The 17,438-nt window shown below is 44.4% G+C and overlaps 1 protein-coding gene across 9 annotated transcripts in view; it reads left to right on the forward strand.

The window, feature by feature from the left end:
- Positions 1-17,430, forward strand: part of LOC118098764 (serine/threonine-protein kinase BRSK2) — a 78,495-nt gene extending 61,065 nt beyond the window's left edge. Inside the window, exons 13-21 of one of the 9 annotated variants that reach the window (XM_047343595.1) lie at positions 560-619; positions 3,900-3,960; positions 7,316-7,523; positions 7,939-7,987; positions 8,272-8,395; positions 8,482-8,662; positions 9,663-9,755; positions 12,868-12,915; positions 14,661-14,883. In XM_047343595.1, coding sequence (XP_047199551.1) covers positions 560-619; positions 3,900-3,960; positions 7,316-7,523; positions 7,939-7,987; positions 8,272-8,395; positions 8,482-8,662; positions 9,663-9,755; positions 12,868-12,915; positions 14,661-14,758 — 922 coding nt within the window. In that variant the 3' untranslated portion in view covers positions 14,759-14,883. Of the gene's footprint in view, positions 1-559; positions 620-3,899; positions 3,961-6,859; positions 7,524-7,938; positions 7,988-8,271; positions 8,396-8,481; positions 8,663-9,662; positions 9,756-12,867 lie in introns of all 9 variants that reach the window. The other 8 variants (XM_035142916.2, XM_035143165.2, XM_047343575.1 and 5 more) reach the window with 8 other exon arrangements.
- Positions 17,431-17,438: the final 8 nt, after the last annotated feature.

The raw sequence follows: 17,438 nt of genomic DNA on the forward strand, positions 1-17,438 counted from the left end.
TTTTCCTGTTTCCTTGGATCAGTTTTACTCTTTATCATTTAGAAATTGTGACGTTATGGTAAAAAAAAAGAGAAAACATGTTTCACGCCAACTTCCTGCACATCTTCTATCTTCAGTCTCTAGATTGTAAAACCTCTGAGGATCAAACCTTCTCTCCACCTCGACCTGTTTCTGCTCCGGCAGACGGGACCTGGTTTTGTGTTTGTCACAGTTCAGCTGCTGTTGTCTCGTCTCCGAGGGTTTTTCTCTTCGCTGATTAAACTGAACATGAGACGCGTGAACACGTTTCTCTCTGCAGCGAGCGAGCGAGCGTGTCCAACGTCCCACTGACTGGAGCATGACCCATGAACGCACTCCCCTCCTGCTTCGTGTTCCTGTGCATGTTTCAGGTTTCTTTGTGGCTCTTTGTTTCGTGGTGATTGATTTTTTTTGTTTCGTGGTGAATTTGTTACAAGCTAAGGTTTGTTTTTGTTTTGACTGTTGCATGCTGGGTATGAGGATTCCCCTGACGTGACTGCCTCTCTGTCTGTCTCCTCATTTTCTGTCTGCCCCTTTTTAGCAAATCTGTTTTCAGTAAAAGCTTGGATATCACAAACGCTAACTGCAGCAAGGAGGAAAGGTATTGGTCTGCTCCCTCCGTCTTCATCCCTCACTTTGTTTCCAGTCACGTCCATCTCCTCCCTCTCTTTCTTTCCATCCTTTACTTTGGTTTTCTGCACCAACTCTGACTCTTCATTCGTCTTTCACTTTTCAATGTAGCATGTTTTCTTTCTTCTTTCTATTGGAATTTAACTCTTAACGAACAGAAATCTGTCCTTTACATTTTCATCTCTTCTAACAAAAATGAAACAAGTATAAGAACAAAAGGAGGAAGACTCTAAGTTTCATCTTAAAAACTCCCAGCATGCACCAGGAAAGCACAAACATTTTTCTGAGGTATAGACTCTAAATAAAGATGGACGACACGTCTCCATTTCCATTTTTATATCATCAAATAACTAATTAAAACCAAACTGATCAGAAACATGAACTAACAAACATTCACTGAACGTCTACTTTGATTTTGTGTTTGGTCCATGTCCCATCTGCTAACATGGAGGAGGTTTATGACCTATACTGCAGCCAGGGGGCGATCCATAGGTTTCGGTTTTTACTCTAACGTTGCCCGTCGTTATTTACAGTCATTGTGACCATGTCCTGTCTAATAATTAAACTCGAGAGACATTTTTAAATGTATTTATTTCCTCAGACGACACAAAATGTAACAGCAACAAACCAGTGACACTAGAAACACGAACTGTTTAGAAGCTGCACGTGTCAGCGGCAGATCGTGTTCCGTCTTCACCGTCATCGTGTGGCGTAAAGGAGCGCTTGGTTTGATGCAGCCGATCTCCCTGCTAATGTTGTCATGTAGAAATGAGATGGAGGTGTGAGTCCTTTCCGATCTTAGGTGTAATGTTAGCATCTTTAGTGTTGAACTTTGACGCTGCACGTTTCTTAACGTCTATGGTTTAGATTCTTAGTGTCAGATGAACGTGACTCATGAGGCAGAAATGTGACGTCCAGGCTGCAAACAGCTGATCTACGGGGACAACTGACTTGTCTTCAGAGAGGGAAGAGCCGTCTCAGATTCAGGATGAATCCGTGACCAAACTGTGAAGATGCAGGCGTCTGATTCCTGTCACCTGATCAGATCCAGAAGAATCTGATTCTGACCCGATCAGAGTCTGACCTGTGTCACGGCTGAAGAGTCATCAGAATCAGATGTTCAGCTTCATTCAGACCCAGTGACTGGATCTGTGTGTCCACTGTGAGAGGAACTGGATCAACAGTTTGACTGTCGATAAAAACTGAAGTTTGAAACCCGTCTTCTGTGTAGTGACCAGCAGGGGGCGACTCCTCTGGTAGTTTCTATAGAAGTCTATAGAAAGTGACTTCTCACTTTATAACGTCAGTAAACATTCAGGAGTTTCTGTCTCAGTCTCTAGTTTCAAGTCTTCTTCAAACAGCTGATGTTCATTTAGTGAATTATGATCATTTAGAGTCAAACAGACCATAAAGCATTGGGGGGGATACCGCAGTGTGATTGACAGCTAGTACCGTCCAACGGGAGCAGGTGGCAGGTGTAGGTGGGCGTGTCCTCTAGCTCTCAGTCAGGCTCCACCCCTCGCTCCTCCAAATATGGTCCCTTCTGGTTTAAACAAAACGACCGTCAGTAAAACTCTACAAACAGATTCTTCTTCATGTGAAGAAACTGAATCTGTAGACGAGGAAGCTTCTGGTTCGTCTCTAGTTTGACCAATCACGTTTGAGCAGCTTCGGTCTGTGTGGAGAGAGAAAGAGGCGGAACACATGACTCTGTTCTTTAATCGATCTGCGTTCATATGCAGATATTTGTTAATAGTTGAGACAAAATGTCGTCTGGACATAAAACACCAGGATGTGTCCTTCAGAGAAACGAAGGACACGTGTGTGTGTGTGTGTGTGTGTGTGTGTGTGTGTGTGTGTGTGTGTGTGTGTGTGTGTGTGTGTGTGTGTGTGTGTGTGTGTGTGTGTACTTAGACTTGTTTTTCGACCGACCTTTCTCGGTCTGGATCTTCGTCCTGGACGCTGATTAACATAAATGAATTGCTGATGCAGGACAAAGACGAGATGTAAAATAAAAACCCTTCCACTGCCACTGAACGGCCTTTTATCTCCCTCGGGGGTAAAGTGAAGTGTGGCGTTCTCCCTCCTCAACACACATTTACACTGATAAGCCCAGAATTCATTTGGGGATTTCAAAGACGAGCCGGCAGCAGCTTCCTGATCGTGGACAGGACGTGTCACAGCTAACGAGTTGTGTGTTAATTGGAGCGTCGTCTCTGAAGTGTGCGACGCCGTCATTAATCCACTTCCTCGTTATCGGTTCAACCGTGGATACAGTACAGCCGTATGACATCATCACCACAATAAGAGAAGAGACACCTCATTGGTCCTTGTTACAGCAGCAGATCGTCAGAAGGAGGTCGACAAGACTTTATGTGAAAGAATAAAAATACAAATGAATAAATTAATAAAATAAAAATACTGAGAATATTTACATAATATCTGATGCTGTAAAAAGTTTATTGATCAGTAAAGTTTATTTTATTTTATCTTATTTGGGAGGAGAACAGATGGAAAAGAAGAGAAGGGTCTCATGACAATAACGGTGTGTGTGTGTGTGTGTGTGTGTGTGTGTGTGTGTGTGTGTGTGTGTGCGTGTGTGTGTGCCAAGCATGTTTAAGTATGATTTACTGTTTTCATTTTTCACTTACAACAAAACCAAATTGTCTATGGGCAATTAAATCCTAAAGTCTACAAAGACGTCGGCAGGCCTGTATTTTGTGTGTGTGTGTGTGTGTGTGTGTGTGTGTGTGTGTGTGTGTGTGTGTGTGTGTGTGTGTGTGTGTGTGTGTGTGTGTGTGTGTGTGTGTGTGTGTGTGGATTGATGCAGAAAGAGGCGACATTTCGAAACAGACAAAGAGGAGCGAGATATGAAAGTTAATGACACGTAAATGAAAAATGAAAAAGCTCACGAGGAGAAGAAAAGAGAAACTGTGCTGATGAATTTAACACAATTTAACACAATTTAACACAATCTTTTCATAGAAGTGTGTTTTTCACATGAGGATGTTTCAGCCGTCGAGTGACAAACAGAAGTTTTGTAAAAGCAGCAGGATGATGATGGAGTGAAAAGTGTGAAATCTGACACACACACACAAGAGTGTTCTCACTTTTCAGTTCAGATCAACCAGGTTTTTATGTGTGTGTACATGTTGTGTGTCCGCGTGTTGTCGTGCAGAGCAGAGTGTGTGTGTTTATAAACCGCTGGTCAGCCCGTGGATATTGATCTGTGTGTGTTTGTGTGTGTGTAGATCGCGGTCGATCAGCGGAGCGTCCTCCGGCCTGTCCACCAGTCCTCTCAGCAGTCCCCGGGTAAGTGTCCGTCCCGCCCATGCACTGATGGGTTTCCCACAATGCACCTCACTGGCTGGTATGTTTCCACGCTCACATCAGAATCCGTCACCTCAGCCTCATCAGCAGCTCATACACACTCTTCATCAGCAGCCGTGTGACGGACAGTCAGAGAGAGAGTTACACGTCACGTCATGAAAAGGTTGTTTTACATTTACTGTCAACGAATCTCATTAAAGGACAAAACCGTGAGTTTGTCCGTCTCTCAGGACTTTAAATTAAAAACTTCTCCCACATATAGATTTATTACATAAGTCTCGTTCTGTATTTCATCGCTGTAGGTTTTATAAAACAAACAGGACTGAAATAACAATCGAGTATTAGGGAAAGTGAAAGGGAAGAAAAAACTGGGATTTCAAGAATTAGGTAAGAAAGAAAGAAATGAAATAGCACCGGAGTTTACAGACGTTTTCACAGTAAAACACTATTTATACACTATACACCCAGTTACCAGTTTATTAGGAACACTCAGCTTAAACTAATGCCTGTATAATGAAGTAAAGCGTCATTACTTACTTCATGACAATATGAATGTTCACGGAGAGAATCAGGAACCGTCAGCCTCAAGGTCACGGCCGTTCCGTCGGGCGGCGCCGTACGTCACACGACTTTCAGATGAAGTGAGACCGGATCCGTCGGAGGCCAAACTCCGAACCGGAGATGAGATCCGGTGATTTAATGTCCACACAGAACAGGTTCCTGTGCAGCGGCAGGTTAGAGGAGGAAGTGATCCATCACCGCTGCTGCAGCGACGAAGCAGAAAGGTCGATGGTGCAAATCAAGCTGCAGCCGCTGCAGCGCGAACGCTGAGCTCCTCCGTTTACACACAAAGTTTCTTTTCCTGGTTTTGTTCTCAGTGAATCTCTGCCTGTCTGATTTTAAATCCTGTTTCATGATGAACTGTTGATGAAAAGTCTTCAGGCCTCATGCAAGAACATTTTCAAAAATCAGATTCATCAAACTACACAAACTGTAAATCTTCTTTCATGCTCGTGAGGTTTGTGTTTGTGAAGTTTTGTGTCGCACAAACTCGAACGATAAACCTGCCGAGGCAGTTCCTCTGCACCAAATGGGTCAAAGAGATCAAGTCAAACTACGTTCACAAAACAAAGTTTAAAGAAACGTTTTACAGGAGAAAAGGTAGAAACCTCAGCGAGCTCCACATGAGAGGAAGAACAACACATCAACAACACAACGATATTTACAACATGAAAACACAGTGTAGAGGTGTAACTGTGTTTTTATACAAAAAAAACACGAAACAATATTGTTTCCATAAATAGTTTAGACGTGTTGTTAAAGACGAATCTTTGTCTGAGTTGTTCTTGGCTGAATCTCGTATCGTGATCTCACAGAAAACAAGAATGTGTTCGATAAGTTTGTGAAACTCAAACTTTTCCTGATCACTGACGTCACATGACGGCGTCGCCTCTCGTCATGAAAGAGGTCGCTGCTTCACTGCTCATTCATTCCACAGCATCGTGCACCAGCATCGTGCACCAGCACCGTGCACCAGCATCGTGCATGCTCTCTGGCCGCTTTCCCAGGTGGAGGTGAAGCTAATATTGTTAGCTTTGTAGCTGGTTCACTCGCTGGTGAATAAGGGATGCACCGACGTGTCGCAGTGTGTGTGTGTGTGTGTGTGTGTGTGTGTGTGTGTGTGTGTGTGTGTGTGTCCTGATCGTTACAAAGTAAACTAGATTAAACTCAGACATAATTAATAATTTATTGTATATATCTTATTTAAATTATTAATAGTCAGAATCTGATCAATTTATCGATTGGATGATAAAAATATGAAGAAAGATATTTTTACTATTTAAAGTTTTATATCTTTGCGTTTTTGTTTTATTTATAGTTCTTTATAAAAAAGAATAGAGAGAGAGAGAGAGAGAGAGAGAGAGAGAGAGAGAGAGACAGAGAGAGAGAGAGAGACAGAGAGAGAGAGAGAGACAGAGAGAGAGACAGAGAGAGAGAGAGAGAGAGAGACAGAGAGAGAGAGAGAGAGAGAGACAGAGAGAGACAGAGAGAGAGAGAGACAGAGAGAGAGACAGAGAGAGAGAGAGAGAGACAGAGAGAGAGAGAGACAGAGAGAGAGACAGAGAGAGAGGGAGAGAGAGACAGAGAGACAGAGAGAGAGAGAGAGAGACAGAGAGAGAGAGACAGAGAGAGAGAGAGACAGAGAGAGAGGAGAGAGAGAGAGAGACAGAGAGAGAGAGAGAGAGAGAGAGAGAGAGAGACAGAGAGAGAGAGAGAGAGAGAGAGAGAGAGAGAGAGAGAGACAGAGAGAGAGAGAGACAGAGAGAGACAGAGACAGAGAGAGAGAGAGAGAGATTTCGTATCGGTATCTGGATTGTTAACAATAGAAAACATATTTTATTTATATTTCCAATTTGATTTTAAGTCAACACAGAAAATTGTACATTTATTAGTTATTCCTATTAGTTTTATATCTTCATGAACAAACTGAGTTAAAGTGTAAATAATTCAACTTCTTGTTTTCTGGCTCTTTCGTCAAAGTTTCACAAACTGTTCCTCCAGATTAAAACCTGTTGAATCAGTTTCATAATGAAAGTCGAGCGTCTCCGTCGGTTTCAGACGCGGTGCATCCCTGCTGTTCCACTGCTGCCTCCTGATTGGCTGGTCACTGTGCTAATGGCATGTTCTGTTTTTCTTTCTTTCTTGCACTCTCACCACTTCCTGCCTGCTCCACCTCTCAACCCATCCAATCGCTCCTCCTTTGTTTTTCCTGCTGTGTTTTTTTTTATGGGAATGACTCTTTATTGGGCTGTGCTGTTCCTCTGGCTTTCTCATTGGCTGACGCTGCTGTCATGTCAAACGGGTGCATGACCAATCGCAGCCCAATCGTCGGTTTTTCATCCCGCCCCAGTCCCCGGACCTGTGTCAGTCCCCCAACTGCAGCCCCACCCACTCCCTTGAGGTCCGCCTCAACGGGGTGGGGCCTCGCACGCCCAACTCCTACCATCCAAAGATGGGCTCCCCCCTCATGCACCCACGCACCCAGACTCTCCCGGCCAAACCCAAAGTGTCTGAGAAGCCCCTGCAGACCACCAGGTCCAACCCGCTCCCCAACTCAGTCCAGACCCCCCCCACCCCCAAATCTGAGCCCTCCACTCCCTGCCAGTCTCTGGCGCTCTGCATCCCCAACAGCCCCCGGGTGAGACGCCACCCCCCCCTGACCGTGCCCCCAAAACTCTCCATCCCCCTCTCCCTCTCCCCCGTTCCTCCTATGTCGCCCCTCCGCCGCCACCACCTCCACCCTGACCACAACGGCAAATCTGTCCCCATCACGCAGGTGACCCCTCACCCCTCCCCAAGAGGGAGCCCTCTCCCCACCCCCAAAGGCACCCCGGTGCACACGCCCAAGGACAGCCCGGCCGGCACGCCCAGCCCCACGCCGCCGCCCAGCCCCTCCATCGGCGGCATGCCGTGGAGGACGCGCCTCAACTCCATTAAGAACAGTTTCCTGGGCTCGCCGCGCTTCCACCGCAGGAAAATGCAAGGTAGTGGGGGGGGGTAACACAGTAACACACACAGTAACCCACACAGTGACACACACACAGTAACACACACAGTGACACACACAGTGACACACACAGTATACACACACAGTAACACAGTAAGTTGACACACACAGTAACACATACAGTGACACACACTGTAAAACACACACACACAGTATCACATACAGTGACACACACTGTAAAACACACACTAACACATAAATACAAATCATCTCTGTTGTCGTCTCGGCTTCGCCTGAGAATCATCCTCAGGTCCACTTCCTGTGACATCACTTCCTGTGACATCGCAGGAAGTGGACGAGCCGACGGATGAAGTTTTTTTGAATCTGTAACAAACTGTTGACGACCACTTTCTTCAGAGTGTGTAACTCTGTGACCTTTGACCTCTGCTCAGTTCCCACCCAGGAGGACATGTCCAGTCTGACCCCCGACTCCTCTCCAGAGTGAGTCTGTTTAGAGAAACATGGATTTTATGATTTCCATTCTTGATGTTGCCACACAATAATAACAATCACATGTATAACGTTTGGCACTGACAGTATGAATGACTGTAGCTACATGTAGTATTTTTATATTTTATTTGTTTATGTGTGTTTTTAATATTCAAACTTTTTCTGAAAAAGTAAAATTGTAATATTAGAACACGTCACACTCTGTTCTGCTGCTGGACACCTGAACCAGCTCGTTGTGACTCGTGCTTCATCGTCTCTCCTCTTCATCCTCGCAGACTGGCGAAGAAGTCCTGGTTCGGTAACTTCATCAACCTGGAGAAAGAGGAGCAGATCTTCATCGTCATCAGAGACAAACCTCTCAGCTCCATAAAGGCCGACATCGTCCACGCCTTCCTCTCCGTGAGCTCCTCCCCCGTGTTTCCCTCTGTGGTGACTTCGCGTGTTCTCGTCTCTTCACTGATTCAGGATCTGTTTGTCTCCCTCAGATCCCGAGTCTCAGCCACAGCGTCATCTCTCAGACTAGTTTTCGGGCGGAGTACAAGTCCAGCGCCGGGCCCACGGTTTTCCAGAAGCCTGTGAAGTTCCAGGTGGACATCACCTACACCGAGAACTCCGGCGCCACCAAGGAGATCGGAATCTACTCCGTCACCTTCACTCTGCTCTCAGGTTCGAACCTTCCCTCCGACCTGCTCACGTCTGAACCCAGCTTCTGGTTCCATGTTTCATCTGATCTGTTAGTTCTGGTTCCACGTTGTAATTTAGGGACTAAAGAATTTAGTCTGACGTACGTACGTCCTGTCGTCATCACCTACGTGGGCGGAGTCAACCGATACTTGACTCTGATTGGTTTGTAGACGGCGTCTGACGTGGGCGTGTTGTCAGTTAGTCTTTCTGTTTTTTTTAATTTACTAAATCTATCTTCCTCTATCTCCTCTTTCACATTGTTGTAAATAAAATATAATAAAATTAAAAGATTTACAGACATTTCAATGTGTTTCACAATCAGGACAAATAAAAAGAAACGATCAGGCATCACAAATAATAATGTAAAACATCAGAGACAACAAACACAATATAATACAATACAATAGGATCAAATACACAATCTGACCTGGTGTTGCAGTACCTCTGGTGCACCAACACGGTCGATGGCAGTCATGCACCTCGACGCTGCTATTCACCAAATAAACCAGAAAAACAACGAATTCAAACTCTAAAGACAACAGATCCAATAATTCATCATTTTAGAGTCAAAGGAAACAAAATAATACAATCAAGTAGAAGAGAGCACAGAGACGACAGATTGATTTTCAGTTTGGTTGATTGATTGATTGATTGATTGATTGGTTGATTGATTGATTGATTGATTGATTGTATGCAACTCGCCAATAAACCAAACAAAGAAGAAGAATCAAGTCAGTTGATTAAAGTGTTTCGAGAGTTGATTTAAAAACAGTTTATCATTATATTCAAATTGATTCTCACAGGAAATTCTTCTTTCTCAGCTGATCTACATTTTGCTGATGTTAGTTACTCGAGTATTCTTTTATGAGCAGTACTTTTACTTCTGACAGAGTATTGTTACTGTGTTTCGAGTATTCTTTTAAGAGCAGTACTTTTACTTGTTACTGTGTTTTATATTGAAGCTGTGTTGTTTCCTGTCCAGGTCCCAGTCGACGTTTTAAACGTGTGGTTGAGACCATCCAGGCTCAGCTGCTCAGCTCTAACGACCAGCCGGGCGTCCAGCCGCAAATATCCGGTAGGTGAAGCCCCCTCCCTCAGCCACGCCTACACCCCCCGACCCTCCACGCCCTCACAGCCTCCTCCTCCCCGGCATCCCTGCACTGCCTCACGGCCACGCCCACGGCTCGGACCTGCTCAGCTACGCTCGGCTCTGCTTTTAGCCACGGCATCTCCACGTGCATGACCCTGCCACATACCATGGCGTGCACACACACACACACACACACACACACACACACACACACACACACACACACAGACACACACTCAGCTGTAGGGATGATCACTACTGCAAATCAGATTGTGGTTTATCGTGGGCAGAACGCCCGGCGCTGATTCAGCAGAAAACACACAGGCCGACAGTGCTGAGGGATGTTTACACAACTGTACACAACAGCTGTGTGTGGAGGAGCTGTTACATTAGTGCGTTTGTGTGCGTTAGCGTTGAAACGTCACATCCTGTCGGACTCAGCGAGTCCGAAACAATCACAGATTCTGATGATTCTGAGACGCTGCAGCTTTAAAACATGTAAGAAAAGAACGAGTGATCTTCAGTGTCTGTTGCTGTGTGGTTATTTACTTGATAATGCTTCCCCCTGGTGGTGAGGCACAGTAACTACACACACACCTGGACACAGTTTGGATTTTATTTCACATCAACAAATACACCGAAAATAAAAATCTGAGATATAACTTTTAATGTATAAATAAAAATGAGATGATTCGAAATGTTTTTAAAGAAACACATGTTTACAGAGACTCAAACGTGTAAATTAAATTATATCAAAAATATTTAAAAATAAGATGATTAATAAAATATTAAACTGATGCAAGGAGTGTATATGAATCTGTGTTCATCCCTTTTAGGTTCATAAACATACATATACATAAATATTTTTAAGAAAAATACATAAATTTCCAGGGTGTAAATGTGAAAATAAATTGTATAAACAGCTCATTAGAAAGTTTCAATATAAAGTTGATTTTATTAGTTACTGTTTAATACATTTATGACTTTTGATTATTTAACTAAATTTATATTTTAATGTGAATTTGAGTTGAAACAACAGATTTAAATTGAACCTTCAGCAGCCGTCAGTCATCATAGAAACAGTTTTAACCACATTTATAGTTGATAGCTTGTTAATAAATAATGTAAATATATATTAATATTCAGACAAATGGTGACGATTGTTTAATTTATCACACGTCAGCAGTTTTCTGCTTCATTCATTGATTCATGTTTCAGTCGATATGAACACGTCACAACAGGAAACACTGACGATGCCTCAACTTCTCACCACCGAGTTATTTAAAAAACTTTTTAATGGGGAGAGATTTTTAGAAAATATTAAATACGAGTCATCGCCTCAGACGGGATCTGTTGTCAGGATCCACCACCACATGTCGCTCTGTCTCCCTCTCCTCCTCCTCTCTGTCTGTCGCTCTGTCTGTCGCTCTGTCTCCCTCTCTTCCTCCTCTCTGTCTGTCTCTCTTCCTCCTCTCTGTCTCCCTCTCCTCCTCCTCTCTGTCTGTCGCTCTGTCTCTCTCTCTCCTCCTCCTCTCTGTCTTCTCCTCTGTCTCTCTCTCTCCTCCTTCTCTCTGTCTGTCGCTCTGTCTCTCTCTCTCCTCCTCTACCTCTCTGTCTGTCGCTCTGTCTCTCTCTCTCCTCCTCCTCTCTGTCTGTCGCTCTGTCTCTCTCTCTCCTCCTCTTCCTCTCTGTCTGTCGCTCTCTCTCTCTCTCTCTCTCTCCTCCTCTACTTCTCTGTCTGTCGCTCTGTCTCCCTCTCCTCCTCTACCTCTCTGTCTGTCGCTCTCTCTCTCTCTCTCTCTCTCCTCCTCTACTTCTCTGTCTGTCGCTCTCTCTCTCTCTCCTCCTCCTCCTCTCTGTGTCGCTCTCTCTCGCTCTCTCTCCTCTTCCTCCTCTCTGTCTGTCGCTCTCTCTCTCCTCCTCTTCCTCTCCACGTCACCCTGCTTCCTGCCATCCTCAGCTTTACTCTCTAACGCCACCTGGAGGCAGTGAACGACTCGCATGCTGAATGAGGAGCGAACCTCGAACCTCACAAACACACCGGCTCCACACTCTCTGTGTGTGTGTGTGTGTGTGTGTCTGTGTGTTGATGGTTCTGATGAGCTGCCCGTTCACACTCAGTTGTGTGTTTGCAGCTCGTGGACCTGATGCACTAAACTGAGCATGCTCTGTCCGTGTGTGTGTCTGTCTGTCTGTCTGTCTGTCTGTCTATGTGTGTGTGTATGTGTGTGTGTGTGTGTGTGTGTGTGTGTCAAAGTGATGACACTGAACATGTGGTTGTTTTCTCATCTTGTTGCTTTTGGCCTAAAAACCAGAGAATCTTCATGTTTGAGAAAAGACAGCGAACACTTCGATAGGTGTGTGTGTGTGTGTGTGTGTGTGTGTGTGTGTGTGTGTGTGTGTGTGTGTGTGTGTGTGTGTGTGTGTGTGTGTGTGAGAGACAGTGGCAGATGGATTTTACTGACACGTGAACGTTCAGCCAGTTTCTCAGTCTTTCTCCATTTTAACAGAATCAGAGGAATAAGCAGCTGATCAGTTCAGACCTGGTGATTGATCAGCTGTTACTGGACCAGAACAGATTCATAATATAAAATGAGCTGGATTATTGATTAAAGATTGATATTAATTCCTGTGACACAGTGAAATGAGCTGATTGTTCCAGATTTAAAAGATATTGATCTGATCTAACGTGATCAGCTGATTCTCTGGAGAAGAGTCTGCAGGTCAGTCTGCTCGTGGTCATAGAAAAATGTCAGAGTGATGTCTCTTCACTCTCAAACAATCTTCAATCGTCGGTGGACGTCTGTAAATTGGGACAATTTCCTGTCTCACGTGCATTTTCCATTTCCTGTCAGCTGTTCGCTCTCTGTGACGTGAACCTGTCAGATCAGACGACGACAGAATCAAATCTCTCAGCTACAATTAAACCATAAAAACAGGAAACTGAGTGATGCTGAACATTCACGTGTCTGGAGCGGTCCGTTGATCTGGAGCTGAGGAGGCGCTCAGTGTGTGAGTTGGACGTCAGCTGACTGTAGACGAAGCGCTGGGCCTCGCTGCGTCGGGCGATGTCTCTGACACTGTCCTCTGCTCTCAGATGCCTCTCAGCGCCCAGCGTCTTTGTCCAGTAAAACCTCCAAGCGTGGTAAGACGACCCAGAGCGGCCGGAGAGCTCCCGGCAAAAAAACACAATAACTCTGGCTTTTAACACGCACACTGGCAACATCCTGGAGGCCGATCACCGACACCCCCCGTCTGCACTAACACGTGTGTGGGAGCTGAATAAAAACATATGTTCATCTTAACAAGTCAACAATTATGACTAAAATACGCAGTTTGTTATTGTTATTAAATATTGTTTGATTTGTGGCTGGCTATAGATCATAACCACCACCTCCTCCTTGTCAGCAGATGGGACAAGGACCAAACAAAAACAATTCTGAATAAAATACATTTTTCTCAAAGATGATCCGTCTCAGCTGTCAATCAAATAACGAATTCAAACCAAACTGATCAGAAACAACAAACATCAGTGAGATAAGAACTGAAAAGACAGAAACCATCTTTGACAAACATGTATTTAACGTCTACCATGTCCCATCTCCTAACATGGAGGAGGTTTACGACCTATACTGCAGCCAGCCACCAGGGGGCGATCCAGGCTCTTTGGCTTCCCTCTTGGATCAAGTGACTTGATAAGATGACTAATGTTTGATCGTGTGAATGTTTGAGTGACTGACTCAGTAACAATCTGCATGACGACGCTTCACACTGGGTTAAAGCTAAATAACACACACACAACACACACACACACACACACACTCTCACTCACACACACACACACACACACACTCTCTCACCACACACACACACTGTTGTGGAAGAAGAATGATGGTAAGTGTCTCTAACGAGTCTCCACGTTAACGGGGACGTTTCAGTGCCGACGGGACACTAACCTGTGACTGTGTGTTCACGTGCACTGTGACTGTGTGTTCACGTGCACTGTGACTGTGTGTTCACGTGCACTGTGCTGTTGTGCTGTTGCATGTCTGGATTGGTCCACGTTTCAAAGAGTCTGAACAGATGTTGTCATGATGGATGTTGACGTGACGGAGAGTTAACGGACGCTTTGGAAGACGTTCATACAAATCGGATCAATAATCCATAGAAACACTCTTTTGCCTCGTTTGTTATCAAGCCGCTTGTGTTCGGCTCAGATGAAGATTTTTAGTTCACGTCCTCTCGTCTCTTTCTAGTAATTGTATTTACAATCAGGCAGCTTCTTGGTCGCCTGTTGGTGGCGTCATGTCGGATTCTGCCTGATTAAATAACCTCACTCTTGTAAAGAGCCTTGAGATTATGTATATTAGGATTTGGTGCTATACAAATAAATTGAAGAGATTTAAATCTAGAATGATTTCTTTTAATTGAGGAACTTATTTGCATGAAATCTAATATTCCTGCTAAAAGTTCTTTATTAAAGAGACAGGAGCTAAAACCGTTCAAACAGTCAGAGCTTCATGCAGATTAATAAGAGTAATCACCACATGTGGCAGCAGGGGGCGCTGTTGCTCAGTTAATCTGTTACAGATGTCCGGTGAGTCTCGTCTTCCAGAGCTCCTGCGGTTCCTCCGTCCAGCAGGAGAAACAGAGACTTTCAAATATAACTGAGAACATTGGTGCAGGACAATAAACAGGTTTCGATCTGTGTCCTCCTTGTTCGCTGGAGTCTCCTTTTCTCCAGCTCCACTCCTCCTCCTCCTCCTCCTCATCCCTCCATCACCACCTCCTCCTCCTCCTCTCCTCATGTTAACCCCATTGCTCATCTGTTGTTTGTTCTCTCTCTCTCTCTCTTTTCTTCTTCCTTCTCTTTTCTTCCCATCTGTGTAGGCAGCCCGTTGAGTAACTTCTTTGACGTAATTAAACAGCTTTTTTCAGACGAGAAGAACATCCAAGCGTCGCACCCCCGGCTCCCCCGCCACGCCTAGCTCCCCCGCCAAGCATGCCCCCGGCAGCAAGCCCAACCAGCCCCCGCCCAATGACTCTAAATGCCCCCCCGGCAAAGACAAAACAAAGACGGCCGCCGGCAACAGGACACAGGAACAACCTTAAGGAGCGCTAGCGGTGCATGTAGAGGACGAGCGGTTGTCGGGTTGTTAAACAGGAGAGCGACAGAGGAGCGCTGCTAACTCCGCCCCTTTAGCTAGACAGGAAACAAACAAAAAAAAACAAATCTACTTTTTGCCTATAAATTTTCTACCGTATAACAGGAATGGCTCATTCAGTTAAAATCAGTATTTTACAATAAGTAGCAGATGTAGCTTTGTCGTCCCTCTCGTCCGTCCCCTCTCTCGTGTCCTCGGGGGTCTGTCGGTGGGTGTGTGTCCTCCTCACATTGACTTGTCTCTGCCACCAGGGATCATCCATAATAGCTATTAACCTCGGCGAGACCGGCCGCCGCCAAGAGAGTCCGACCCTGAAGAGAGAAGACACCCCGCTCCTCCCTCCCCCACGCCCCCTCAGTAGACTCCACATCGCCCCCTGCAGACCAAACAGACACATCTCAGAAGAGTCGTGAAAAGAGAAAAAAAAGCCTTAAGACAGTGATGTTTGTCAAATCTACGAACACATCCCCCCCCCCACCCCCTTTTCTCTTCCTCCCACATGTACATAACAACACACATCCTGTACGTGCTCCTCCACACACACACCACTTCTCTGCGGGATGTAAAGACTTGCACAAGATGACAAAACAGGAAGCGGTGGACGAACGTGTGGACGAGTGAACGCTGGCTGGATTGTAATTCTTTTGAAAGTTTCCGTGTGAACGACGGGATTTTTTACGTTCCTGTAAAAAAGGGGTTCATGCGGTGAACGTGTGAAAATGAGCGGAGAAGTGGCGCTACGTAAATGAATGATCTATTCTGTTGTACAGACTAAATAATGTTCCGTATGTACAAAACGTGTAGTTGTGACATGTTTTCCAGTTGTGTTGCCATACTTTGTTTTTTAGTCCTGCACAGGCTCGGTCACGCCCCCTGCGACACAAAGTTTACGTGAAATTAGCTAAAATGTAACTAATTTAAGTAACCGACCAATAACGCGCTAGCACTCGACTTAGCTCGCCGTTTTGTTTCACCTCCTGTGTCTCGAGTACAAAGTTCGTGATGCATCTCAGTTCAGAAACTTTCAAACTCTATATCTTCAATATTTAACGTTGAGCCTTTAGTTGATTAGCAGCAACTGTTTTAATAATCGATTGATTCTTACGAACAAAAGCTCCAAACGTTTCCTGGTTCCAGTTCCTCAGATGTGACACTTTCCCATTTGTTTTTTTCCATAAACGACATAAACTGAAAATTAGATTTTCATCTCAGACACAACGAGCAGTTTGAAGACGTCTGAGATTTTTGAGAAATTCAATCTTAACTAAAATCACAGATTTAACGATTCGATTGAAAGAGGAAATTACTCAAAGATTAAGAGTTAATGAATAAAATCGTCTGGTTTTAATGCATTTATCTAGTTAGCAACAAAGCTATCAGACTACGGAAAGTAGCTCAAACAGCTACAGGGTTAGCGTTAGCAGGGTTTTGCGGATGTATCTCACGATGTCGTGTTCTGGCGTGACCGGGCCTCGCCGAGGAAATGTCTCCTTTTGCTTTGGCACTTTTGAGAAGTGAAACATCAGCGTTCAGTTCCTTCTTTAGTCTATTTTTTATTTTTACTTTGCCGTCGTTTGAATTATCTGCAGGTTTCAGACAATATTGAACTGCTGTGTATATCTTTTGTATATTTTTGTACTTTATTGTATTTTGTCTTTTTTTTCTTGGTTTTTAATTTATTGTTATTTATATGAAAGATGTAGAGAATGTTTGTTGACGTCAAATTATTTAAGGATATTTTTGTCATGTTTAAGTTATTCGATCACGAGATGTTTGTGAGCATTTGTTCCTTTTTCCGAGAGAAACCTTGTAATATACTTTTGGAAAATGATTTAGCGTAATTTAAGAATGTAGACGTAGCCTCTTTGAGAGGAACAAACCCTTCGTTGATAATTGTCGGCTCCGCCTCCTTCCTCCCTCGTGTGTATGATGACTCAGATTTCACCAAACACTCTTTCTGTAAATAAGCCGAGTTTACTGACAAGCTTATTTTTAAAAAACCAAGAGGATTCCTACTCTTAGCTTTGACCTCGTACGGTTGTTTGCATGTTCAGCATTCGTCTTTTCTTTGCATGTCGTCGTTGGAATTCTTCTCCTGTTCCCTTTTTCTCTTCACACTTATTTATGTATTTATGTTATTTATGTGCATTTGTTTGTCTTTTGATTTTTGGGGATTTTGGTTTTATTCCCTTCGCCGTCCTCTCGCCCTCTTCTTCTTCTTCTGGATTACTGTGAGCTCACAGTGACCGAGCGACGCACCCTCCTCACTCATTCTCTCAGAGAGGGACCGATCGGTGGATTATCAGAGAGAGAAATTAAAGCAATACCTTCCATTGTTCGCTTTCCTCTTTTTCTACTATGGGAATCCAGAGCACACAGAACGGACTCGGAGCACGGAGCGCTACTACTGAGCAGGAGAACCACTGGCAATGTATTCCCTCGTGATGTGACTGTGAACAACTTCAGTGCTAAAGGAAATAAATCTGTTGACTTTGCAGCCGTT

This window comes from Hippoglossus stenolepis, chromosome 1 (genome assembly GCF_022539355.2).
Source record: "Hippoglossus stenolepis isolate QCI-W04-F060 chromosome 1, HSTE1.2, whole genome shotgun sequence".
NCBI lineage: Eukaryota > Metazoa > Chordata > Actinopteri > Pleuronectiformes > Pleuronectidae > Hippoglossus > Hippoglossus stenolepis.